Below are 27,120 nucleotides of genomic sequence, written 5' to 3'. Positions count from 1 at the left end.
TCTCTTGTGGTCAGCGAGGCCCTTTATGTACAATTTGTACAAGACAATCGCCACATATTTTAATCTATAAAACCTATTTTGTATTTGCGTCCTTCTGTGAGTCTGACAGTCCTTGTCGTACGTATAAGTTGTGGAAAAGTTCCAATATAACATTTATTTGTTTTAAGTACGGTACGGTTATAAGTATTTTGGCAGACTAAAAACTATTTTTAGATAAAATTGTTGTTCCTATAAAATAAGACCAAAAAATCCTACTCTAATTCCTCAATTAGCGTGCAAATGTCCAATAAATATCATGTAATTTGTATTTGCGAATTGACTTATTATTACGGTGAATAAGTATTAGGTACACGCAAATTTCACGGTGGTAGGTTTAAACTATAATTCATCTTACTAGGTACACTTTCATCGATTTCATTGTGTAACGAAATTTACCTTATGTATGACTATTTTGTTTTACACAGGATTCAATTTGTTTCTTAACTATGTACTAAACAAACCCCTAACATGATTTTGATAGCTTGTACGGTACCTATTGAATACGATATTTTTAAAGCTACAACAAATTTTAGTAGCATTCGGGTTAGTACTCTTCTGATTTTGCTGTTCGAAGCAATGTTTTGAGACCTACAATATTATAAGCAACAAACATGTTTGTCTTATTCTTGTGACCCGAGGCCCAATCATGGGGGTCGGTATTAGAGATGGTAGGTATACGTGCCTCTCAAGCCCCGAAAGAGTCTTTATGGAGATTTGAGTCTTGATGTTTGTATTTTCTCAATAAAGTCATTCTAATAATGCATTGATTTTTATTTACGTCAAATACATCCAATAAAATCGGAGTTAACGACCATTTTGCATAAAATGTATGGCGCTTACTGCCACTATTTTATGCTTGCATAACTTCGCATGTCTGTTATGTTGAATATGATTTGATTTAACATCCTCGATGTGGCAATGAGGGAAAGAAAAAGTGACCAATGCCTCAGGTGCCCAGCGCATCTATGAAAAACCCTTTCTTTCCATCTCTCGGCAACAATGTACTATTGAATTAGGTAGTACTTTTCCAGCGTAGGTTTTTTTTGTAAGCCATTGCAGCAGACCTAGCGTAGGAGTGGCGCGACAGTATCTCGCCCGCGATTTAGACACCCATCCCATCCCATTAATAAAATTAATACAGTTAGAAAAGACGGGTACCTAGTCTACATCGCGGGCGAGATACTGTCGCATCGCTCCTGTGCTAGGCCTACAGACGAGACGAAAATTAGATAGGTTATGTTATAACAAAGGACGGGAAAGTTAGGAATTAGTGTTTCAACTGCATGCATAAACAAGTAGGTAAATTCAGTTGTTTTTTACCTACAATGATGAATTGATGATACACGTAACTATTTTACCTATAAATGTGTAGGCACCTACTATAGATGTAGAAAAGAAAACACAGTAGTCATTATGTACCTTTACAGGATTTATTAACGTCATCATCTCTCACAAAAGTGACAACAAGTATACTGAGATACTTCGTGATTTACAAATTAAGTACAGTTTCACAGCTTTTGACAAACACAAAGAGCATGACATTACAATAAACAGTGCGTTTACTCAATTCCTTTAATTTTAATAATTAGAAAATAGTCTTGATGCCAAAATAGTTTCTTTTTTTAAATAAACAAGTACTCTTCACTACCAATCTAAATATCTATGTTTGGCTATGGCATAAAAATAAGTATCTTCATATGCTTCTGTTACATCTTATATTTTGTACCAATCTGCTGTAGCAACTGTATTTATGTTAATTATCGTAATAACAATTTTGATTTCTTACGCCTTAAGATTAAGTGTATTATTGTGATTTCTATTAAGAGGTTCAACGTTTTGAATATTTCTAAAAATGCACGTGAGTTACAAGGCAGTGGCAGATGCATTTGTGACAGATGCACTAAGTTTAGCCCCTTCACACCACCTCAATGTTACGGTGCAGCTATCTTCGTAATGCTATAACTTTTAACTCTGATCTGATTTATTGACTAACCCAAATCTAAAACTGTGAAGGAGCTAATAGAAATAAAATAATTTAATTAGGTATTGGACGTTTGATATATGTATTTACGTTAAATCATTTCACATGACCCGAACAATTTAGCAAGAGGCTATGCCCTCCAAACATTTTTTTATAATAAAGATATTATTTTATTGGGTGCATTAATAATTTAAGTAAAACATATGTTTGACGTCACACCGTCAATTTAACGGTAATCTTGAGTAGTCCTTTGTATTAACGTAATGCTTAAATTATTTTGATACCTACGAGATTCTTAGAATGGTTTATAATGCAAAGACACCCTCTATGTGTCGCGATGTTATTCTGATATTGCTTGCCGTTCCTTGTATTAAAACTCGAGATAGCTCACGAGCTAAATCTGACGGAACACGACTGAGGTGTACATTATAAAATAAAATTATAACAAATATACATACATGAACAAGCTGGCTTGCATGATCATTAATGGTATAGTAGCCGTAACACGAATAATACTTCCTGAAACTATACCCTATCACGTTCTATTGTAACATTATTTTTATTTAGCAGTGTATAACAGTGGACAGATATAAACAAAGGAACTTTAAATCATTTAGTACAAAAATAATATTTTCACCTCAGCATCTCGAACAAGGGTACTTTGCTACTTAAAAACAGTGAGCAAAATCGCATTTTGCTCACTGTTTTTAAGTAGCAAAGTACCCTTGTTCGAGCCGCTGAGGTGAAAATTTAATTGTTGGTATATCTTAAGAAAACGAGTGAATAGAGGTAAGTGATGAAGAAGGAATACATTTTTCGGGTTCTCTAATATGTTCTCACTGCTGAGGTGAAAAGTTTTGTGAACTACACGAGATCAAAGTTATTTACATCTCGTGCGCTTTTGAGTCCCTTACTACGCTCAAGATTTTAAATTAGTATAGAATCTTTCGCTTGCACGGGACTCAAAATAAGCACTCGAAGAAATATCAAACTTTGATCTCTTGTTGTACAAATAACTATTTTAGAATTATTTCATACAGTGCTCGGTTCGCATAAGTAATCTATAATATTTTGCGACTTGCAGTATTATACTCTGGAGCAAGGAAAACGAGTACGTACTTATATGTAGGTATAAGGCCTAATGTGTATGTATACTTGTACCTATACAATAGTAGGTATTTAGGTATGCTTATTATTGGTCGCATCGACATTTTAGTCCAAGAATGTGCCTGTTTTTGCCCTGTGTAATACCTTGCCCTATAAGCGCCACAAAGTCTGACATATTTTGCAATAAAATAATAGGTATATTTATATTCTGGAGTATATTAAACTTATATTGGCTATAGGCACTTATACGTCCGATGTATGAGTACAAAGTATTTAAAGAGAAATATTTGTGGCACTCATAGGTACTCGGGGAAAGGGTATCTTACATATTTTCCAATTTTTAGGCAGTATCATGAGAAATCTTAATCTATAGGTTATTCCAGTCGGATGTTAACCTTCATTTCGATAATATGTGTTTGAAGTCCACTGTGGCCAAAGAAAGTTGATAAATTGTTATAGGTTGTTACATAATTTGCTTTGTTATAAACACCACAATAGTTTGGGCCAACATAAATACACTGAGTCAAGATAGACAGCGAGAAAGCAAGCCACACGTTAACATTGATACGGTGATTCAAATTTATTTCCAATGTAGTTTTGGGTTGTAAATGTATTCAGCTTGACAAAACAAATGTGAGGTGGTCACGGTACTTAAATATACACACACGTGCGTTTAAAAAGGGTATAACATTTTTTTAAAGGTACTCAAAAGCATTAAAAATGGGGCCACTTCTATACAGTGTTCATTGCTATAGGCTATCTCAAGTGTATAGTACAGTCAGTACCCTAACATAAGTAGGTACGCACTCTTCACACCTTGTATGGTCTCGTGGGTACTTAGCTGGGGCTGGGTAACTAATACCAAAACTTGACCTTTTGCTTGGCATTACGGGTCTTATTATTTTATATCTGGCATTTTCACAGCTTTTGTGTACCTATAATTGACTTGTTTCATCAAGGAACCTTCTAACTTTACGCCCCAATACTAGTCTTTCGAAAGTATTGAGCCGTATAATCGACATATACAGTAACTTTTGTACAAAACAATCACAATTTCTAACAGCAAATCTGAAAATCCTACTGGGTTTGATATTTTTTTTTCTATTATGATTGAATTTCTGCCAAGAAACGCTATTACATGTTCTTATTATGAATATTTTGACTTAATCTAGTTACTGATAAAAGCCTCATATTGTAATACATTAATTATTGTTACAATTTGAATAACATTTCAAAAAGCTGTGACAACTCTTGCCTTTATCATGTTCACTTCACCAGATCTTTCGATATGCATGTTATCTTTGGCTATTGAGAAAAACTTATGATTTGCATTATAAAACGACTGAATAAAATCGCCAATCAACAAAAGTTGTCTCAACACATTATTGAAATACATTTATGCAAACTAAAGCAAATGCAACATTTGTGAGTGGTAGCTTGTAGCTTATTTAAAATACAATGCAGACATTAGTATTGGTAAGTGTGTAAAAAGTATCAGCTAAACAAATATTGCAGGTGGACTACACAAAGAGTATGTAACAATTGCATGTTAATTAGAAAGAAAAGCATGATATCATGTAAATCAACAATAACATAACGGATAATGAAAACATGTCGGTCACATTATTTTTGAAAGATTCACAAAGGTTGTTAAAAAAACTTGGTATCGTCTTGGGTCGTCCCATTCGTTTTTCGTCAAGTTCTTAAATTAGTCCTTTTCTGCTTTCGTCACCCATTCTACATTCGTCACAATCGTCGGTGGCTTTCAATGTAGAATGCGTGACGAAAGCAGAATAGGACTAATTTAAGAACTTGACGAAAAACGAATGGGAAGACCCAAGACTATACCAGAAACTTTCGTTGCAGTCCACGGTTCGTGTACTTCTTACTGTATAATTCGGTGTTTATTAAATGCATTATATTAATATCACGTATTACAAGTCAACATATGACTTCGTATTGTCATTTCCACGGCTTTTCTTTTTCTTGACGTAATCGACACATGTTTTGGGTGAAGGTGATAGTTACAGCTAAACTAATCATAATAATTCGGGGATTATGACGTTGCACTTAAATCATAAAGAAAAAATGGCCGTTATATAACTTCGTTTTATCCTCTGCCTTTTGAGCGTTTAGCCCTTTGATCGCCACGGACGACACAGTTGGCTATATGCGATAAAGGTTATATGTAGTATGAGCCTTAATACATTACAGTGAAGTTCACAATTGCGTGTTATGTAAGATTGCCGTGGCGGTCAAAAGGTGACTGACTGTGTCACTCGTCTATTTTTCCGTTATTTTACTTTTGCGTTATAAGTTTACGTACTTTTCTAATAGTGTAGTGTTTAAGTAGTTGACAGACGCTATTCTGGCACCTTTGTATTAAATTATTAGGTCGTACGTTTAACTTTAAAATTATAGTAGCAATACTGATAATAGGAAAATGGTGCACTTTCAACTCGAACTTTTATGAACTCGTTTAATCCTTTTATCACCACAGCGAAGAAAGTGCCTTGCTTTAGTTGATCCCATTCACAGAACAAGTAGAATGGCGATGCGAGCAGGGTACGTGTCGCCGCCGGTTATAAGCAAACGCTCGCATGCTAGTACTCGCCCGCGCTGACCGAAAAACGTAAACATGCCTTTTGCGCCACAATAACGTTCAGATTAAGAAGCCAGACATCAAATCTGTCTAAAGGAGGCGTATCCATTCACCAGGCACACAAGTTTTTACTACCGTTGCGCGAGAAATGTGGAAATATGGAGAGGAACGAGCGGCGACACCGGTTCCGATACTAACTGCGCGCGATAGCCGTTCTAACCTCTTTAATATGTTCTGTGATCCCATTATTAAGGAGATATGAAGCAAAATTATATCTGCATATTTCACACAAATGACTTTCATTTGGTCGTACTTTCACGACTGTGGCGATATAAGTGTAAGGCCTGAGTGGACGCTAGAGTTGGGCGTGCAGCGGGGCGGGGCGTGCGGCGTGTATGTTAAACAAATGCAAACGCATAGGAGCGGCCTTAGTGCACGCTGCTCAAATCACCTGTGAGCCCGACGCTACGCTGCACGCCCCGCCGAACGCTTCGCTTCGAGCGTCCACTCAGGCCTTACACTAAGGGTCAAACCATAGTCTAATTTTAGTGTCCGTTTCATAAGAAACTTACACTACCAACAAACGCTACAGATCTTCTATTCCTTTTAATTATTTATACAATGAATGCTTCAATATCTAAAACTAGCAAAATGGAAGCATCAACTACGTGATATGGTGTTTTCATATTCATTGAGCAAATTTATAATAAAGTGGTAAAACTAAGCAAATTAATAAAGGGTGAAAACGACCTTAAATGTAAAAATTAGACGAATGTTGTTAGGATGATTTGTTGCTACAAAATTTTATACTTAATAATAATGTATGATAGGAAAATATCGTGCGCAAAACATTTCAAAATAAGCTTTTTTTAACACCAAAGAGGATCATGGTAAATTTGCTCATATATAAACCATTATTTTTGTTCTTAAATAATAGGTATCTTATTAGGAAACTATATTCTCATAATTTGATTCCAAGAACCTACCAACTGGCCGCCTTTCAGAATCAGAATGATTTATTTGTAAAATATAGGTCTACATGGGTCTTAGCTATATACATTTGAACACTATGTTTTGCCGGTTGGCATACAAATGCCTTTAAAACAATATTTTTGTAGTAATTTCAGACCACAAAAAAAAACTATGAGTTACAGTAGAGTCCGATTAGTACGACTTCGCATATAACAACCAACCGCTTATAGCGACGTAAGTATAGGCACTTGTTTGGTTTTAGTACAAGCTACTATGAAAGTACAACCGTTTATTACGACTCCGCTTATAACGACCGATCGCTTTTAACGACGGAAATTGACTCAAAATCCGTCCGTCAAGTCCGTTTACAACGACGAGCGACGTAGTTTTTACAAATAAATAGTTGGTAAGAAGCTTACTCCGTCCCGCGCACCTAACTCCCTTCCCCCTTTTGCCTCTACGCAGCAAGATGAAATAGTCATGTGACTTTTCGTAATCTTGCAAACTAAATAAAACCCAATTCCCATTATTCATTTGAGCTTAAACTTCACATACATAATTATGTACATAAGTTAGGTACAATGCAATATTTTGGTAGGTACCTTTGAGCTGATCTATGGACACAGGAGATGGCCATAGGAACTGTGTGATAAAACAACGTCAGCTGGATTAGATCCCCAAGAATTACGACTTTTTATTTTACGGGATTCGAGTAATTTGCGGATGACGAGTGAGTTGACTACGCGTACCTTGAAAAGTGGCTTATTCTAAACACACAAGTCTCTCCATTTAAGACAAAGTGTTGTATTACTAACGTAAATAAATATTTTAAAGGAAATGTTTTTTTTTTCTTTGATTGCCGCATAAGTATTAATAAATACAAAATCACGTAATTATTTTGATTAAAAAAATATATTAAAATTGGCAGTTCGTTTTGTACGACGTCCGGTTAGTACGACGTAATATCAGCGGTCCCTTGGGCGTCGTTATAACCGGACTCTACTGTAATTATACAAATTGAAGCAACTGTCTGAATTTCATCGGTAATATGTCAGATATTTGCAACGAATGACCACGACATTAAAACCAATATTGATGACTCAGTGACGTTTATTTAGTACCATCATCCACGTTGTTAACCTTTTCCACGCCGTGTCAAACACAAAAACTGTCACTCAGACGCCACATCATTGAAGTGTCAAAACTGAAATTGAACTTTATGTATATGCACGTAGGTCGATGTTGCACTGGGGTCTGTGACCGATTAATCGGTCTTTGGCGTTGAACCTACGCTGCGGATATATCGGTCATTGGCGTCCAAAAGGTTAACGGACAATACGCGAACCTTATTTTGGCCACCAATCGTCAGTTAGGTTAGTGCAATCTCTGGAATCAAATTACAAACTTGAGGGTATAAATTATTCCCTTCTCCTTAACGAGGAGTTTATTTTTCAGTCTCACAATTTGCCAACACCCTTGTCATAAATTTGTGCCGAGCAGACAATTAATATCTACCCACATTGAGATTAATTAAGTGTCGAAATTTAGACAACCATAAATGCCACCGTCGAATGACTAGTCAAAAGTGAGATAATTAACGCCAATAACAATATTTCTGAAGCTTTTAAATATCATAATTTTTCAAACGATTATTATAATCATATAAATACTTATCACTATACGCCAAATATATCAAAAACCAAAAAGTTAAAAGGACCAACAAAATAAAACCAGTTCGCCAACTTTGACATGATTGTGAAAAACTTAATCGACTTAATACGTAAATAAATACTGTAAGTACTAAAGAACATCGTAAATTATAAGATCACAGACATATATCTAAGTAGAACACCTAAAACCGCCTACATTGCACACAGAACACATATTATATATTTGTAGTCGAACTCATCTCTTTTAATCTTTTCCGAAAGTGTGTAAAGCGGTATTTTTTTAGGGCATCTTAAACGGATTTATTAATTTCTGACTAGATTTGATTAGGGCACATTCAGCTCAGTCAGCAGTGGTCACATTAGGCTCGCCGTGAGACGCAAATTATAAGCACTTTTAGCTTAAAGATTAGAATCAGTTGATGCTTACACATCTTACTTAGAAATTGTCTTTTTGCTTTATATCAAATCGCGGTAAATGCGACGTCTATCTAGATATATGTCTGTGGATAAGATAGAAGCCTTGCGGCGACTATTGACTTTGGTACAAGTACCGCCCACGCGTATGGCCGTCAGTTCGATTCCCCGTTGCAATATTCGACTAGCATGAAATTCGTTTACGATACGCCTTACTTATGGCAGCTTGAAGCGTTCCATTCTTCCACCTTTCCATTCTGAAATGACAAAATTTGAATAATTGGACAGCTGTTAGTATTAATTTACCTAAATTATAGGAGTACTAGTTATAAAAATACCGCGCAATACACACTTTTACATCTGGTCAAATAAAAAAATTGTTTTACGATGACATAATCAAATAAAGAATGCATTAAAATTATATAACATTGAAGGTTTTCCTAGGATAGCGGTGCCGTCATATAGCGGCCGTCTCCATACAAATACTACGGCATCCATATTTATCCATATTATTTAGTATGGAGACGGCCGCTATATGACGGCACCGCTATCCTAGGAAAACCGATCTTAAGTAGTCGTAGTCTAAGATAGGTATTAGTAGCGTAGGCGAAGGCCGGGACGCTTACAGTAGGCGCTTTAGCCTGTAGCTTTTATGCCGTTTATATAATATTGACTTACCATTCACCAGTAAGTATGCAGCCTCAGACAGTTCCCTGCCAGATCCGCCAACAGAACCCTCTTGTTAGGCAGCAGCGTCAGCCCAGCGACCCGCCTAGGTTTCTTGTCAGCTAGCTCGCAAGCCGCCAGAATACGGCCGCCGTTCGCCTCGAGCACTAGCAGCGCGGGGCGGCCGCGTGCTGAACGTATGCATACTATGTGGCGGCCTGATTCTGAACAATTACTAGAACCTATACTAGTAGCGTAGGTAGGTATATGTCGTTTATAAAATATTGACTTACCATTCACCAGTAAGTATGCAGCCTCAGACAGTTCCCTGCCAGATCCGCCAACAGAACCCTCTTGTTAGGCAGCAGCGTCAGCCCAGCGACCCGCCTAGGCTTCTTGTCAGCTAGCTCGCAAGCCGCCAGAATACGGCCGCCGTTCGCCTCCAGCACTAGCAGCGCGGGGCGGCCGCGTGCTGAACGTATGCATACTATGTGGCGGCCTGATTCTGAACAATTACTAGAACCTATACTAGTAGCGTAGGTAGGTATATGTCGTTTATAAAATATTGACTTACCATTCACCAGTAAGTATGCAGCCTCAGACAGTTCCCTGCCAGATCCGCCAACAGAACCCTCTTGTTAGGCAGCAGCGTCAGCCCAGCGACCCGCCTAGGCTTCTTGTCAGCTAGCTCGCAAGCCGCCAGAATACGGCCGCCGTTCGCCTCCAGCACTAGCAGCGCGGGGCGGCCGCGTGCTGAACGTATGCATACTATGTGGCGGCCTGATTCTGATTCTTCCAGCGCTACGCCGCCGTAGCCGCCGCGACCTGGAAACGAAATGAAAATATTTTAGGTATATTGTGGCAAACAAGTTTTTCCACTTTAAAAAACCATTCTCCCTTTTACTAATAATAAATTAATAAAAGTGGGAGGAAACTAACCTTCGTGAGTCCGACACGCAGCCGCCGGATCCTACTGTCATGACTGACTTTTGGCGTAGCATCTGGTCGGTGCCTGTCGGACACACCGAGGGGAGTTGGATGAATGTTGTCGAGCGTGAATGCGAGTCCATCGAACCTATGGGGGTAGTCACTATCACCCCCGATGACGTAAGTTGTGCCATCCGCACGGCCCAGAACTGGAAAAGTCCTGGGCCGGATGGATTGCACAACTTCTGGCTAAAATGGTTCCGATGCTCGCACTCGTGCTTGGCAGCACAATTTCAACAAGCCCTTGAGCTTGGTTCTCTCCCACCTTCCTTAACAACTGGTGTCACCTTCCTGCTCTATAAGTCCGGTAGTACCACGGAAGCGAAGAATTACAGACCCATCACGTGCTTACCTACACTCTATAAGCTCCTTACATCCATTTTGAGGACAAAAATCAACGCGCACATTGTCGCTAACAATATTTTGGCCCCCGCTCAAAATGGATGTAGGGTTGGGTCCCGTGGTACTAAAGAGCTCCTCCTCATAGACATGACCATTTGCCAACAAATCCGGCGGAACAAGGAGGCCCTCTCGGCCGCTTGGATTGACTATAAGAAGGCCTATGATTCGGTGCCTCATTCATGGCTGGGGAGGGTCTTAGAGTTGTATAAAGTTGATGCAGCTTTGAGAGCCTTTCTAAGCGCATGTATGAGGCAGTGGACCACAGTCCTTCGTCAACCAGGAGGCGGGGATGACCGCCCTGGCCCGCAGGATTTCATAAGGATTGAGCGAGGAATATTTCAGGGTGATAGTCTGAGTCCCCTATGGTTCTGCCTAGCTCTGAATCCCCTCAGCACCCTGCTGAAGGATTTGGGTCTAGGTTGCCGGCTTCGGAGAGAGGGTGAAGTCATTTCTCACCTTCTGTACATGGATGACCTCAAATTATTTGCACCAAATAACCAAGACTTGAAGGAGCTACTGAACACCACCGAAGTCTTCAGTAGTGCCATCAACATGGAGTTTGGTGTCGATAAATGTGCGGTTATGCATGTACAGCGGGGGAGGGTTGTAAATTCAACAAATTTACAACCTTCTGAGACAATGTCTTTCAGATCTATCTCTGAATCAGAAACCTACAAATACCTTGGTATGTCACAGTCGTTGGGTATTGAGGACGAGGGTATTAGACGGTCGGTGAAGGAGCGCTTTTTCAGTCGGCTCACAAAAGTCCTTAACAGTCTTTTGTCAGGAGGCAACAAAGTGCGCGCCTTCAACGCCTGGGTAATGCCCCTACTCACATACTCCTTTGGCATACTAAGGTGGACTCAGACCGAGCTGGACGCCCTGGATCGGAGGGTCCGATCACTGCTCACCGCACATCGCATGCTACACCCACGCTCGTCGGTTATGAGATTGTACATCCCACGGAAATGTGGAGGCCGAGGCTTCCTAAACGCCAAGGATCTCCACAACCGCGAGGTGTACAATCTCAGGAATTATTTCCTTAACAACGAGTGTGGGATGCATCGTGATGTGGTGGCAGTAGACAGGAACCTCACGCCGCTCTCCTTGGCAAACGAGAACTGGCGCAAACCTGTGGTACTAAGTACTGCGGATCGCAAGGCGGCATGGGAGAGTAAGGTGCTACACGGGCGGTTCTACAAGGCCCTCACGGGACCCGATGTGGACCTGCTCGCGTCGGTGAACTGGTTACGATTCGGGGACCTCTTCGGAGAAACCGAGGGTTTTGCCTGTGCAATTGCGGACGAAGTAATGATGACGAACAACTATCGGAAATATATCCTGAGGGACGGTACGGTCGACATTTGTCGGGCATGCCGCCGTCCCGGAGAGTCACTCAGGCATATCATTTCCGGTTGTTCTCATCTTGCTAACGGCGAGTACTTGCACAGACATAATCTCGTAGCCAGGATTATTCACCAGCAGCTTGCTCTTCTATACGGTCTTGTGGACCGCGAAGTACCGTACTACAAGTATTCACCTGTGCCGGTTCTCGAGAATGGCCGTGCCACGCTCTATTGGGATCGATCTATTATCACTGACAGGACTATTGTAGCCAATAAGCCTGACATTGTGATAATAGATCGAGCGCAACGCCGGGCCGTGCTCGTTGACATCACCATCCCCCATGATGAGAATCTCGTGAAAGCCGAGAAGGACAAGTCCAGTAAGTACCTAGACTTGGCTCACGAGATAACCGCCATGTGGGATGTTGATTCGACGATCATTGTCCCGATAGTTGTATCAGCGAACGGTCTAATAGCGAAGAGTCTCGACCAACATCTTGAGAGACTCTCGCTAGGTGGTTGGATCAAGGGTCAGATGCAGAAGGCGGTGATCTTGGACACGGCGCGGATAGTCCGTCGGTTCCTCTCTCTGCAGCCCTGACCACCGGCAGCTTGGGCCTTGCCCCGCTGCTGGCGGCACCCTAGGTTAGGTTTTTTTTATAATATGTTTATAAGTATTTTGTATTGTTTTTGTAAGTGTTTTTGTATTTTATTTTTATATCCATATTATAAATTAACCTAACTTAAGATGATAAATAAATAAAGAGAATTAATAATACTAGTATAAGAAAAAACCAGCGTGATCTGTATAGTATAGTAAATCTCTGTATATATTCCACATTCAAGCGACTCTTGCCAAACTTATATATTACTAATGGTTCTTAACTTAATGGTGCTCCGAGGGCCATTGGTAGTCTTTAAAGGCTTCGTTACACAGGCGAGTATTCCGGGCGGCGCGTGAGCGGGGCGCGTCGCTTTTACATATAAAATGCTCACGCTAAGCTAAACGCGCCTGTGTGACAAAACCTTAAGTGGCCTGCGAATTCATAAAACCTTTTTGACTTCGTCTTCGTGGGAACGTCGAATTATAGAAGCAAGTGCAGCGCTGCCCTTAAATATGGAACGTAAGCAATGTTCAAATTTCCTCGTACCTTTTAGGTACCAGTGCCAACGTGGTCTGTAGCGAATCAGTGCTGTCGGTAAAGAGCTTCGCAGCGCTGCCATTTAAATATGGAACGTAACCACTGTACATAAGGCTGAAATTTCCCAGGACCCTTGGGCACAAGCACGAGCATGGCTCAGGCTTAGAACGCGCTGCGATTTTATTTATTGCGGTTTCAAGAACCGTGAAACGTGTAATGCACGGGATGCATCATTAGCGCACGCACTCGCAAGACTGAAACTGCAAGAAATTAATCGCAGGACGTTCTAAGCTTTACAGCGTATCACAGCGTACAGCAACAGGTGACGACCAGTCGCGAGAGCGCATCGCGGTGCAGCGCTGCCCCTCGAATATGAACTGTAAGCACAGTATTATAAGGTCGGTATACCTTTAGGCACGGGCGCGAGCGAGGCTTCCAGCGTATCACTGCTATAGGTAACCACCGATCGCAAGAGCGCATGATTGTGCAGCGCTATCACTCGAATATGAACTTTAAGCACAGTATTATAAGGTCGGTATACCTTTCGACACGGGCGCGAGCGAGGCCTCCAGCGTATCACTGTTATAGGTAACCTCCGATCACGAGAGAGCATCGCGGTGCAGCGCTGCCCTTCGAATATGAACTGTAAGCAATGTATTATAAGGTTGGTATACCTTTGAGCACGGCCGCGAGCGAGGCCTTCAGCGTATCACTGCTATAGGTAACCACCGATCACGAGAGAGCATCGCGGTGCAGCGCTGCCCCTCGAATATGAACTGTAAGCACAGTATTATAAGGTCGGTATACCTTTGAGCACGGGCGCGAGCGAGGCCTCCAGCGTATCACTGCTATAGGTAACCACCGATCACGAGAGAGCATCGCGGTGCAGCGCTGCCCCTCGAATATGAACTGTAAGCACAGTATTATAAGGTCGGTATACCTTTGAGCACGGGCGCGAGCGAGGCCTCCAGCGTATCACTGCTATAGGTAACCACCGATCGCAAGAGCGCATGACGGTGCAGCGCTGCCCCTCGAATATGAACTGTAAGCACTGTATTATAAGGTCGGTATACCTTTGGGCACGGGCGCGAGCGTGGCCTCCAGCGTATCACTGCTATAGGTAACCACCGATCGCGAGAGCGCATCACGGTGCAGCGCTGCCCCTCGAATATGAACTGTAAGCGCTGTATTATAAGGTCGGTATACCTTTGGGCACGGGCGCGAGCGTGGCCTGCAGCGCGCCGCTGTTGTCGTAGACGCGCACGGCCGCGTCCGCCACCACCAGCACGTCGCCCGCCAGCGCCAGCCCGCCCACCAGCCCCAGCGACCCGCCGCCCACCTGACAAACAATAGGCTAATGACAAATTTTCATTTATGGTATCAATCAATCAGGTTTGTTTTTAGGATCAAATGTCTATATGGGACCCATTGCATTAAAGTAACACAAAAGTCAGAAATTGTAGTCAAAGGCCGACAGTCGCACTTCACTCGCGAAACGCCCTATACAAAACGGCCAGAGGCCGTGACGTCATCGCCCACGTTGTAGTATGGACAAAACAAGAAAATTGCGTTTTTGTCGGTGAAATATTGCGTTTATGTATATAGTTGCTATACAATATTTTTTTTGGTGAAATGTAAGGAATCGAATGGTATCCTTACTTATTTCGTTTTTGAAAGTTAAAAAAAAACTTTAATTTTGAAACTTTCAGGTGCTGTATTTTTGTATTATTTCCATTTTTTTTAATATCCACAATATTGTGATAAATTTACTCGACTGATTGATTGACTTAATTGATCCGACTTAATAGTACATAGGGTTGAACCTTCTGCTCACCTGTAGGATAATCAACACACACATACTGACCTCTCGCTCTATCACCCCACGAGCGTCGAACACAAACACGCATCGCGCGCCGTTGTCGCCGACGGCTAGTCGTCGACCATTCGGGTCGCACGCCACGCACACTGGCTCCACTAGACGATCCGACTTGATCGTACGCAGAGTTGAACCCTCTACGCTCACCTGAAACATTTAATAGAAGCAAAATGATAAGGCAGTAAAATGCAGTATTTTATGACACCCACTTGACAACTTGTTTCCACTTCCATTTTATTCTTACCTACATAAGATACATGCATGCTAAATTTCATCCTTTTTTTTCAGATGAGCCTATATTTCACGTTTAAGAATCTTTATTTCTCAAGAAGATAGGTATAACAAAACTTCACTTAATGAGAAAAATTATAATTTGAATATTGTTACGGTAATGAGCCGTACTTTTATAAAAAAAGCGGCCAAGTGCGAGTCGGACTCGCCCATGAAGGGTTCCGTATTTAGGCGATTTATGACGTATAAAAAAAAAACTACTTACTAGATCTCGTTCAAACCAATTTTCGGTGGAAGTTTACATGGTAATGTACATCATATATTTTTTTTAGTTTTATCATTCTCTTATTTTAGAAGTTACGGGGGGGGGGGGGACGACACACATTTTACCACTTTGGAAGTGTCTCTCGCGCAAACTATTCAGTTTAGAAAAAAATGATATTAGAAACCTCAATATCATTTTTGAAGACCTATCCATAGATACCCCACACGTATGGGTTTGATGAAAAAAAAATTTTTGAGTTTCAGTTCGAAGTATGGGGAACCCCAAAAATTTATTGTTTTTTTTCTATTTTTGTGTGAAAATCTTAATGCGGTTCACAGAATACATCTACTTACCAAGTTTCAACAGTATAGTTCTTATAGTTTCGGAGAAAAGTGGCTGTGACATACGGACGGACAGACAGACGGACAGACAGACGGACAGACAGACATGACGAATCTATAAGGGTTCCGTTTTTTGCCATTTGGCTACCCTAATAAATACCTCAGTGAGTGTCCTTGTTCGCCAGTTGACGGCGACTATGCCGTCAGCCGTAACTGCGATCCCTGTACAACTGCGCCCTGCTAAACCTGGAGTATTTACAAAACGATTTTAAACAAAAATGTCGGGTTTTAATCAACATAGTGTTTTATCAATAACAGTCTCATTCAGATTTTTATTTCATTTCGTGTCTTAAAAGAAAAGTTTATGTGTAAAAGAAATAAGTAATGGCAAAAAATTCAAGTTTTTCTCGCTGACTGTATACTTTTCTTACCACAGGCAACTAATACTTATCGAGACAATTCTAAAAACCCCAAAACAATTAGGTAGCGTTGTTTCATCACAGAGTTCCTATGGCCAACTCCTGTCTCCATCATCAGATCAGCTCGATGGTACCATAACATTGCATTGGCAGTTGTCACCCGACTTACATATGTATGCCAATTTTCAGCCCAATCGGGAAGCGGGTCAAATTTAGCTTCCAAGATTTGACCCACACTAATTAACTAACAGCTATTTAATTAAAACAAAACAACACTAGTTAAATATAAAAACTTGTAAAAAGGCAATACAAATAGACCTTCATTGACGATGTGCGACTTGAAGGCGAAAGTTTCTTCGTCCAGCACCATCACGCGCGAGTTTCCCGCGTCCAGCACGTAGATCTCACGTCGCTTCGGACATCTGCCAATTATATCATAATGTTAAAACATTACAAACCCTGCACCCTAAAGGGTCAGTTGCACTATAGTTCGTTTTTTTAGCATTAGAAATAAGGTAAACAATCTTGATGTGTCTTTTAATTGAAAAACACATTTTAAAAATAAGTTACGGTAAATATGTAACAATTATGAATCTAATACGATCTTCTATAGTCTTCTGCTTTCATAAGTAATAGTTATTGTTTTTTAAAAAGTGTTTTTCAATTAAAAGACATGTCAAAATGGCTTACCTTCTTTCAAGTTCTTTCTAATGCTAAAAAAACGAACTATAGCATTGTTTAACTTCGGCAGTGAGCTGTGAAACTTCCTGTACAATAAAATTTTGACAACACTTTATCGGTTAGGTGCAACCGACCCTTAGTCCAGCAATAACATCGTCCACACAAACGTTTTAATACATTAGTGGCAACCCTTTGAAATATCCTTGGAGCAGTCTTTATTCCTCTTGGCACAATTTTAAACTCGAAATGCTCAATTTGAGTACTAAATCAATGTAGTGTTTTGTGTATTAGCGAATGGTAACCTAGCCAGCACTCCAACAACACCAATATCTTCAATAAATCTTTGGGTGCAAGCAACGATTTGTTCCTGAATGAAAGTAACAGTGTTGATTGCAAGTGTCAGGTCTATGTCTTACAACGCAATCGACACCACAAACCTGTGCAGCTACTGATAACTAGCAACCAACTTGTTGTAAAGATGTAGTGCATAATCCTTTGCCATCGTATTTACTCGTTCGTACTTTTTGTACTAAGGGTCGGTTGCACCAAACTGTTCGTATCGTTAAAGAGTTCGCTAAATTTTTATGTATGGAAAGTTTCATAGTAAAGCGCCGGGGCGCGTCAGCTGACGTTGGTCAGTCTGTCAAATGTGGTTGGTGCAACTGGCCCTAAGACTGACTGAAATAGTAACACGTTCGAGTGTTTCCATGAAAATACGATGGTAAAGGATGATGCAGTACATCTGTTGACACTAAGTGTAAGGCCTGAGTGGACGCTCGAGTTGGGCGTGCAGCGGGGCGGGGCGTGCGGCGTGCATGTTAAACAAATGCAAGCGTATAGGAGCGGCCTTAGTGCACGCTGCTCGAATCACTTGTGAGCCCGACGCCACGCTGCACGCCCCGTCGAACGCTCCGCTTCGAGCGTCCACTCAGGCCTTAAGCTTTGGATTCCTCCGAAAACGGTGCCGTCATATGACGGCCGTCATATAGCGGCCGCAAAAGACGGCCGTCTTTACGGTGACGACATGTGGAAAGTACCGTGGCGTCATAACACCGTCAGCCACCAAGGTCAAAGCGGCAAATTTGAAAAATGTAGGCGCGAAGGGATAGCGTCCCATAGAAAATTTGAATTTCGCGCCTTTTTCTACTGACAAGATTTGCTTGACCATCTATAATTTACTTGGAGGATGAAATATCATCCGAAGAGGAAAATAATCGTAGTACGGAATCATTTATTCAAATCTCGTGTTATTTATTCAAAATGGCGTCACCGCTATCTAATAAAACGTTCACGAAACTATCGACAAGGTCATGGCGGCCGTCATCACCGCTTTATTACGTTACGTTGACAATCAACGCCGTCTAGGAAACCGCGCCATCTTGTTTACATAGACAACGTTCTAGTGACGTCATTCACCGCTATATTACGGCCGTAATATGACGGCACCGTTTTCGGAGGAATCCAAAGCTTTAGTGTAATGAGTTCCCATTTGTTGCCCGTGGTCCTACCGCGTAGTCCTACTGGTAGTACCACGGGCAATTTTTTTTTGTCCGTGGATCTACCGGTAGAACTGTAAAAAGAAAATCATAATTATGTATGGGCATTGGTCCTACTAATTGTATAGTATAGTTTGTAGCTTTCTAATAGACCCCGAAGGCTAATCCTATTGTCTATTGTTAAGAAAAACCGCTCGTGCCACGTGCCACAACCACCTGCATAAAAAATCGGTGCTTCGGTTACTGAGTGCCGGCGAGTCGAACGCTACAGAACCAGTCTAAAATGTGTCATCGAGATGCGTAACAAAAGCGCGTTACCGGAGAGCGCACCTACACTGGTTTTTTGAGCGTTGGACTAGCCCGCGCTCAGGTGCCAAATAGAATAATTAGGACCCTTTTTTGCAGGTAAGTAGCACGTGCGGTTTTACTGAACAATAGACAATAGGATAAGCCTTCGGGGTCTACTAGAAAGCTACAAACTATACAGTCAATGTTAATATGGTGACATTTCTACCTGGCCACGGCCACGGGCTGGCTGAGCTGCTCCTTGCCGGCGCCGCGCGCGCCCCACAGCAGCAGCGGCGCCGCCGCGGCCGCCACGTCCGCGCGCAGCGGCGACTCCCGCACCGGCCGCGAGAACACCAGCACCAGCACCGTCAGCGCGCCCGGGGCCCAAGGCCGCAACGTGATCCTGACAATGATTTATAACTCAAGATAGGTTATAGGCGTTCCAAAATTGAAGCGCTTAACTTGTGACAAATTGGACAAGTTGCCTTTAGACGCGGTTGGACAAGCGAGAAATGTGCACGTGCTAACGAGCTCCCGCACACCGAAAGAGAAAGAGACTACCTTATGTTTAACAACGAGTGTGACAATGATGGATGGAATGAGAAAATTAATCAAAAATAACAGATTTCTTTGTAGGCACGGAAATAAATATGGAAGTATTTTTTGTGCTCCTCAAGTATGAGTATAACCTATCTATAGTTATATAATATCATTGGATCCTGACGAAACACTCCATCAATAATATATCATATCATGCTATAGTTCATTTTTTTAGCATTAGAAATAAGGTAAACAATCTTGATGTGTCTTTTAATTGAAAAACACATTTTAAAAATAAGTTACTGCAAATATGTAACAATTATGAATCTAAAACGATCATTTATATTCTTCTGCTTTTATAACTAATAGTTACTGATTTTTAAAAAGCGTTTTTCAATTAAAAGACATGTCAAGATCGCTTACCTTCTTTCAAGTTCTTTCTAATACAAAAAAAAACGAACTATAGTATTATTCTAAACTAGCGATCCACCCCGGATTCGCAAGGGTTAACAAATTATACACAAACCTTCCTCAAGAATCACTCTATCGACAGGTGAAAACCGCATGAAAATCCGTTCAGTAGTTTTCGAGTTTATCGCGAACATACAAACACACAAACAGACAAAGGCGGCGGGGTACTTTGGTTTCTAAGGTGTAGTGAAATGGGTAGCAGCCGTGCTTTACACCTTTAGGACCTGCTATTTTTAATATGCTATAGAGTCCCCTCATCATTAACTGAAATAGATTTCATATACAAAACAAAAAGTTACTAAGGTCTGCAGTGCCCATGAGCTGGAATCGGCTCGGCGTCTTCTGAATTCGCCTCTTGTTCCATTTAACGGTCTGGGTCTAGCACAACCTCTCTTGCGTTCTATCCTTACTTCCAAATAGTTTTAAAGAAATGGTCGTGTCGCAATCATTATACCTCATCTGTCCTCTATGGTTTTCAGGATCTCAGAATCCTCTATACTATAGTCACTAGAAACCGCCCCGAAACCGGAACCAATCCATTTCTAAAATGATCATACATACCTGTAGTGACCAGAGTCGAGATCTGTGACGGTGCAGGGTAGAGGCGCGTCGTCCAAAGTGGCGGCCGCGCTGACGGGGTCGCCGCCCGTGCTGCGCGCCTCGCCATGGTAATCCACCGTGCGGAGAATCACGCTCACTTCCAGACCACAAACACACCCTGATTCTGGAAATCAACGATTGCTGAGCTTCATCGCATGGCACATTGATTGTATGATACTAATATTTAAGAATAAGAATAATTTATTTATAATAAAATAGGTACGCAATCACAAAGGTGTCCGGTAAGCCCCAAACTAGGCTGAGCACAGGCTCAGGCCTATACAGATCTTGGGTCTTACAAAAGAGTAGGTAACATACGGTAACTAAACCTAATTAAAATGATGTGTGAGAGAGGGTGACAAGGTGTATGCTTTTAGGGTGTGTATGTGTGTGTGTGTCTGTGTGGGACTATACTAAAGATAACCTTGCTGAGTGCTGACCCTGCATGAAGGCAGAAAGGACAATAATTAAAAAAATACTGGGAAGGCTATGACACATCTCAGACCTCCGATGACAAAGAAGTTGCCAGCACTATATAGAGAACTTTCGCATTTGCAAGTTTAAAATCTAATCATATTCATGAAATGCTTACCTAATTGCAAAGTACACAGGCCAGGAAAGGTCGTACTGGTCCTTACTCTCCCAAGTTCTGCCAGTGCTTCCGCGAATCTCTGCTGAGCATCGTTGTGGGCGAAGTCCACAGCCAAGAAAGCGTTTTCGCGGGGCTCGGCGAGCGCCGCCGCGTCTCCTAGGCGTGCGCCTAATGCTGCCGCTCTGCTGCTTACTTCGCGAACTTCCACTTGTTGTTGGAGGCCGGAACATTCTGCCTCCACCTGAGAATGAGAATTGAATGTTATATGATTTTTGGTTGCCGCATCCACTATCCAGATATGGGGAATCATGATCGCTACTTAAAGAAATTAACAGTTACACCCCTGATTGCCACTGCCAACTTAGGGTAGAAAATCGCATCCAAAGAGTAACAACAGAAGACTATAGGGTTTCCATAAGTATTTAATTTATCACATCTGAATCGGTCTTACCTTGGTTTTCTCAGCGTCTATTAACTTTAACTGTTCTTCAAGTAACTTCCGCTTATGTGTGGCAGCGGCCGACGCCGCCGACTTCAGTTCGCTATGTCGTTTATCTAAGGCAGCCTTCAACTCGTTAAAATGCCTGTCTATAGCGTCATCAGCTGCAGTGGCCGCAGCCTCTAACCTCCTCAACTCACTGGCCACAGCATCTCTTGCTGAACCAAGCTTACTTAAACACTCATTCGCTCTATATAGTAGAATTTCCGACATTCTTTTTAACGCTATAGAGAATGGTACTACAGTGTGGTCGCAAGGCGTGTCGCTATGTGGCCCGTCAGCACAATGTCGACAGAAAACGCAGTCGCATGTCTCACAAAAGAGCAGCTCGCGACCAGGATGAGAACTGCACTGTGGAATGACTTCTCTTCTCTGTCGGGCCATTAAATCTAGGAGCTGATTGACGAGGAACGATGGTGGTAACGCTTGAACCCCGCCTCTCGGTATAGTTATGAGTTCGCGGCAGATGGGACATCGAAAGCTACCAGCGTCTCTGGTCTGTGAGGCGGCTATTCGAGTGAGGCAATGTAAGCAGACTGTGTGTGAGCATTGGAGAAGCTTAGGCGTGTGTTCACCGCCGTCGTAAGTGCCTGAAAATAAATTATTTATTCATCAAACCACTTTTCCAGTCCTAATTACTTCTTGTTTTAGCCTACAAAAACAACTACTAAACGATGTTAGATTGATTTCCTTAGGAGGATGCCGCTTTTTGTGTGGGAGATATTTAAGAATACATAGTATCAAGCAAAAACAGATCTTAATCAAGATGGAGCGGATGAGGTGGTATGCAAACTTGAATTCGCGTAACAAAAAACATCGGTAAATTTAAGTTATAAGGACTAAATGAGCTTCGTGATTGTCTAATTTATAATCCATCAGAGCAATATTGTCTACTTATACATACCTCCAGACGGTCGGTTATGCTCATGTAACTCCCGTAGATCTACAAACATCTATAGGCTAAATTACCGTTTACCATCTAGCGTTCCGTACGCTTTTCTGCCACCACAAACATACCTATTTATCATAGACAAAGGAGTTAATATGCGTACAAATTGGAGCAATTTGTCGTATGACTGCTTTTTAAAGCAAAGATGATGTCGCTGTATATCGTCATACATTTGTTTGGTTTTCAAGCAGCGCCGACTTACCGTTTGAGAATCAAGTTAACAACACCAAGTCTAGTGTAGAACCCACTTACAGCAGTTACAGCACTCTACAGCACCATTGAGAACAGCGGTCAAAATCAGACCAACCGCATGTTATTTTGTATTAACAGCAACGCACTTGATCATTGGCAGACCTTATCTAAATGCAATAAGGATTACCATTGGCCAGTTACGTCATCTCATTCCTTTGTCTATGGTGATATAAAAAAACTTGTACTAACATAAACATGTGCCGCAGGTAAGGAAGCTCTCGTTAAAGTCCTCGTAGTTTATAGAGACGGTCTCGACGAGCGTCGAACTCATGCTCGCCATCCCGACGCCCAAACGTGAACTGTGACAAATGGAACAAGCCGAGTGATACAGGAAAACAACCGACAACTCATAGATATGAGAATACAAGAGATATGCCGCGCAACTGCAGCGAGATGCGAAGTTCAAGTGTGTCCTCATTCCTCAACCTTTAATTTTGGAACTAAAAATTCACGGGGTTTTCTCTATGATTTTTGCAGGCACCGTTATTTTATTACGAAAAATGACTTTATTTGGTTTCACACAAAAATATTTTTTTTTTTAATATATGTACCTACTCGTAATAACAACAGAATATGATTTGCGGTGCACGAGTTGAGTGTTTGTTTCCTGCGCAAAATGTTTAGAATAAAAGGTAACGAATTGCAAACACGGATGTTTGTTGTTTACATGTAGTGAACACACATGCTTACGTTATTTACAATCAATTCAGCTTGTGTATCTGCGCAAATCAGAACATATATGTACCATGTATTGATCTGCAAGCATTAGTTTCTGAGGTGAAACTTCTAATTGCCACAAAATACTTATATAAATGGCAAGGTTTCTGGCGGGTGAGACCTGGCTACTTCACAAGTGGTGGCGGTGGTGGTGGTATTTTCATAGATGGCGCCACCACTTGTCATGAAACTTCATGGTAGCGGGACATTTTGTTTACATTGACAGTCTTGAATTCTTTATTTATTCATATGTCTTTGCTTATGCTGCCAATGTTGCTTATGTTATTAGTTATTATGTAGTAGTTGAAAATGTTGAAACTTAAAATATAAAATAATAGAACTTTCCAACGGCATTTAAGATAAAATAAAATAATGACAAATCTCTTGTATTCTGATATCTACGTGCCAACCTGACCAATATAGTGGGACCGCGTACGTGCCCAAATGTACAGCAAATGCGTGCATAACTACTTTGGTCAGATTGTTCATAGGTATTGTGCAAAAATGTTTGGCTCAATCAGAACTAACATACTTGTGCATAATATTGTCTAAGATACTCATTCATGAATTTATTCTGAGTGTAGCATTGGTGAAACACCTATTGAACTTGATTCACCCTGGCTTGCCTATTTAAGGAACTTTAGCAGTATACTCTAGGTGCATGCTCCTAAAGTAAAAGCAAGAATATAGCTTTGAATTAGATTTCAATGACGGCCAGCGCCTGTAAAAACTTACTGTCAAGAATATATTGTTAAATAATAATAAATTAATTCTGTATAAGCCACATTGCTAAGGTTAGTTTATCAACTAGAAAAGGAAGTTTGATTGTAGAAGGTAAATTGTGTTATAAAAAGATTATATAAGGAAATAGCAATACATTACATATTTATAAACACAATGAAAAAGGGCATAATTTGACCACATTTAATATGATATACTATGTCATTAGATCTGTAATGGTCCTTTGTGGTAAATTTTATCCCTACAAAATTTTACTATTTTTAATTAGAAACCTTGTTGTATAGTAAATTAGGATGATTTCAGTTTGTTTGAGAAAGCAATTAAACATCTCAAAATTAATAGTTAATATAATTATTTAGTTTGTTAAAGGTTCTAATTAGATTGAAATGGAGTGTACATTGTCATGCACTTTGGGCCTTAAAAGGTTATAAACATATTAAGCACGTTTAGTTAGTAGGTAGTCATAATTACAAAACAATAAAGACAATATAAAACAACAAAAACAAAACTTACTAGCAGAACACTTATGGGTGACTGTAAATGTTATAATTTCAAAACAAACTGTTGTTATAACAGAATGATCATTAGAACATGTCAGATGCATGATTAGTTACATCATTATTACATGGAATCTAACCTGATTGCTGGCTAGTATGTGATAATGCAGTCATGTGTGAATCACCGGCAGATTGCCACCAGACTCCCGCTCATCTCATTGCCTTTAATTGAATGTAGGCAATTAAATCAGAATAATGTAGTTTATAATTGTGTTGCGCTATTTAAAAATGTTGTAGTGTTTATTTTATTATATCTACCTACTTATAACACAATTTTATTTGTCTCTGCTGAAATGGTTGTAACAAAACACTGCTCAAGTGTGGTTCAAGTATTGCATGATTATGGTTCAATAAATATGATTTATTACAATGAAAAGCTTTATTTTGGTAAAATTAAAGCAATAAAAGTCCTATCCTATGCCATATTTGTCTTTAGTGTTCTGTACAATAGAGTTAATACAACACAGCACCAGCAAGTTAGTGGTTATCAATGTAACACAACAACAATTTTGGCTAAAAAGAAAAAAGGATCTATTAATTGGCAACATAGCAAAATTGGCATATGTCACAGACAAAATTTGGAAGAATTTGTTTAATAAAAGCACTGTATCCCCTCCCAAATTTTTTATTGTCTTTAAATTTATTTAATCAACTTTTCACTGTTCACTAAATGATATTTCGCAAGTCCGTTTGTCCATTGTTGTAAAGTGCAATAAATGTTAATTCAATAAACAATTACGTTGTGAAGTGCAATATATTCTAGAACTCATACATAATTATGTATTGCTTCTAACAGGAACTTAGTATCAGGGTTGACCTTCACTGATAATATAACTACACATTTACAGCACAAATATCAAGTAGCATTCAATACTATACTTATTATTTTGATTTCATTCTGAATGGTTTCATGACAATATTGGGAAAAAATAAAGAATTTTGTAAATAAGTGAGTTAAGACCGGTGCAAAAGTTTATTTTTAAAATTTAGAAATTTTATTTTTTTGTGAATACAATCTATTATTTTTCTATACCTAGTTATTCATCTTTTCCTCTCTCGGGACAGGTATTGCCTAGTGTAAGGATCGGGATACTACAATTCTTGTCTCAATCGTTTTAATTTAAAGCACAACTCTGATTTATTTAACTTAATAATTTAAGTAGATTATAAAACTAAACAGAAGAATAAATATAATGCAGATTTAGGTAATAAGTATTGGTATTCAAAACATCATTTGTTTAAGTATGGGTTTTACCTCCTTCCTTAAAACTACTTAGGATAAGGCTAATAGAACAAGAATAACTATTTTACAGAGCTAAAGAAATGTTTATTTTTGTAAGAGGTGACTAATCACACAGGTCACACCTACTAAGTTGTACTACTAGTATTTAAACAAACGAAAAGGAGAAAAAGTGCGTGAATATACCAGTAGATATACTGATTAAAAAAAGTAAATAAATAAAGTGAGCAGGGTACTTACAGAAAAGAGCAACAATACATGGAAGTGACCTCAGGAGCTACACATAGACACACCTCTCCTTATCTCTTTCCAAGTAGCGACATCAAATCTCCGCTTTAACTTTATGGCTTTTTTAAGCAAATGTAACTGGCTGTGAATAGATCGGGTTGAGTAAACACTTCACACATAACACGTTAGCGTAGATCGTTAACGCGTCTTTATTACGGCCGAGAAAGACTCATGCAAATATAGATCGTATACTCTAGCTATTTTAATTAAAATCAGTCACACTGTTTAATAAAACAAGCTAAATGCTCTTTCGTAATCGATCGATAAGTATTAGAAAAACTATTCTCATGACAAAGAAACATCATATATTTACAATATTTCCTTGCTAACTTCCTGTCACCGGTACTATTGATCAACATAATATTGAAATGGAAAGGATATAACTGTTTCACGTTGCAAATCTACATGATTGAGAAGAATTTTGAATACAAATATTTATCAAAATCAAAACTATTTCGAGCGAGTCGACCATTAACCTCACACGAACTGTCAGACTGCGTTCGACTAGACTACGATTGCGCATGTTTGATTACTTTGCTCGCATTAACGTTGGTGCTTATTGCAATGAAATAAGGTATATTTTGATATGGAATTAATTGGTTAAACATTCTTTAAAAAAATAGAAATTAGTAAAGGCTATTGCTAGGGTCCGGATTGGATCTAAATAGTGCACTAAGGGCCCCATGAATCTTCATCTATGAAGGGCCCAATTTTATAATTTTATCAGTACAAGAACTTATTGCTATGAC

General features: G+C 40.1%; 1 protein-coding gene across 3 annotated transcripts; it reads right to left on the bottom strand.

Annotated features, from left to right (window-relative positions):
- Nucleotides 1-10,028: 10,028 nt before the first annotated feature.
- On the bottom strand, nucleotides 10,029-26,886 carry LOC134652965 (tripartite motif-containing protein 2-like). Of its 3 annotated transcripts, XM_063508216.1 has the most exons (12): nucleotides 26,756-26,870; nucleotides 26,324-26,453; nucleotides 23,018-23,127; nucleotides 21,580-22,217; nucleotides 21,129-21,369; nucleotides 20,498-20,660; nucleotides 19,152-19,328; nucleotides 16,779-16,882; nucleotides 16,202-16,287; nucleotides 15,193-15,351; nucleotides 14,535-14,667; nucleotides 10,029-10,276 (listed from the first exon to the last, which is right to left on the bottom strand). In XM_063508216.1, the coding sequence occupies exons 2-12, from the start codon at nucleotides 26,341-26,343 to the stop codon at nucleotides 10,029-10,031; spliced, it is 2,079 nt and encodes a 692-aa protein (XP_063364286.1). In that variant the 5' UTR covers nucleotides 26,344-26,453; nucleotides 26,756-26,870. The 3 variants fall into 3 exon arrangements, with proteins under 3 accessions (XP_063364286.1, XP_063364284.1, XP_063364287.1); XM_063508214.1 differs by having other exon boundaries at nucleotides 26,324-26,886; XM_063508217.1 differs by lacking the exon at nucleotides 23,018-23,127 and having other exon boundaries at nucleotides 26,324-26,870.
- Between the last annotated feature and the right edge of the window lie 234 nt (nucleotides 26,887-27,120).

Source organism: Cydia amplana, chromosome 12 (genome assembly GCF_948474715.1).
Source record: "Cydia amplana chromosome 12, ilCydAmpl1.1, whole genome shotgun sequence".
Taxonomy (NCBI): Eukaryota; Metazoa; Arthropoda; class Insecta; order Lepidoptera; family Tortricidae; genus Cydia; species Cydia amplana.
The sequence above is the reverse complement of the archived record's forward strand: the minus strand, read 5'-3'. Positions and strand labels throughout refer to the sequence as shown.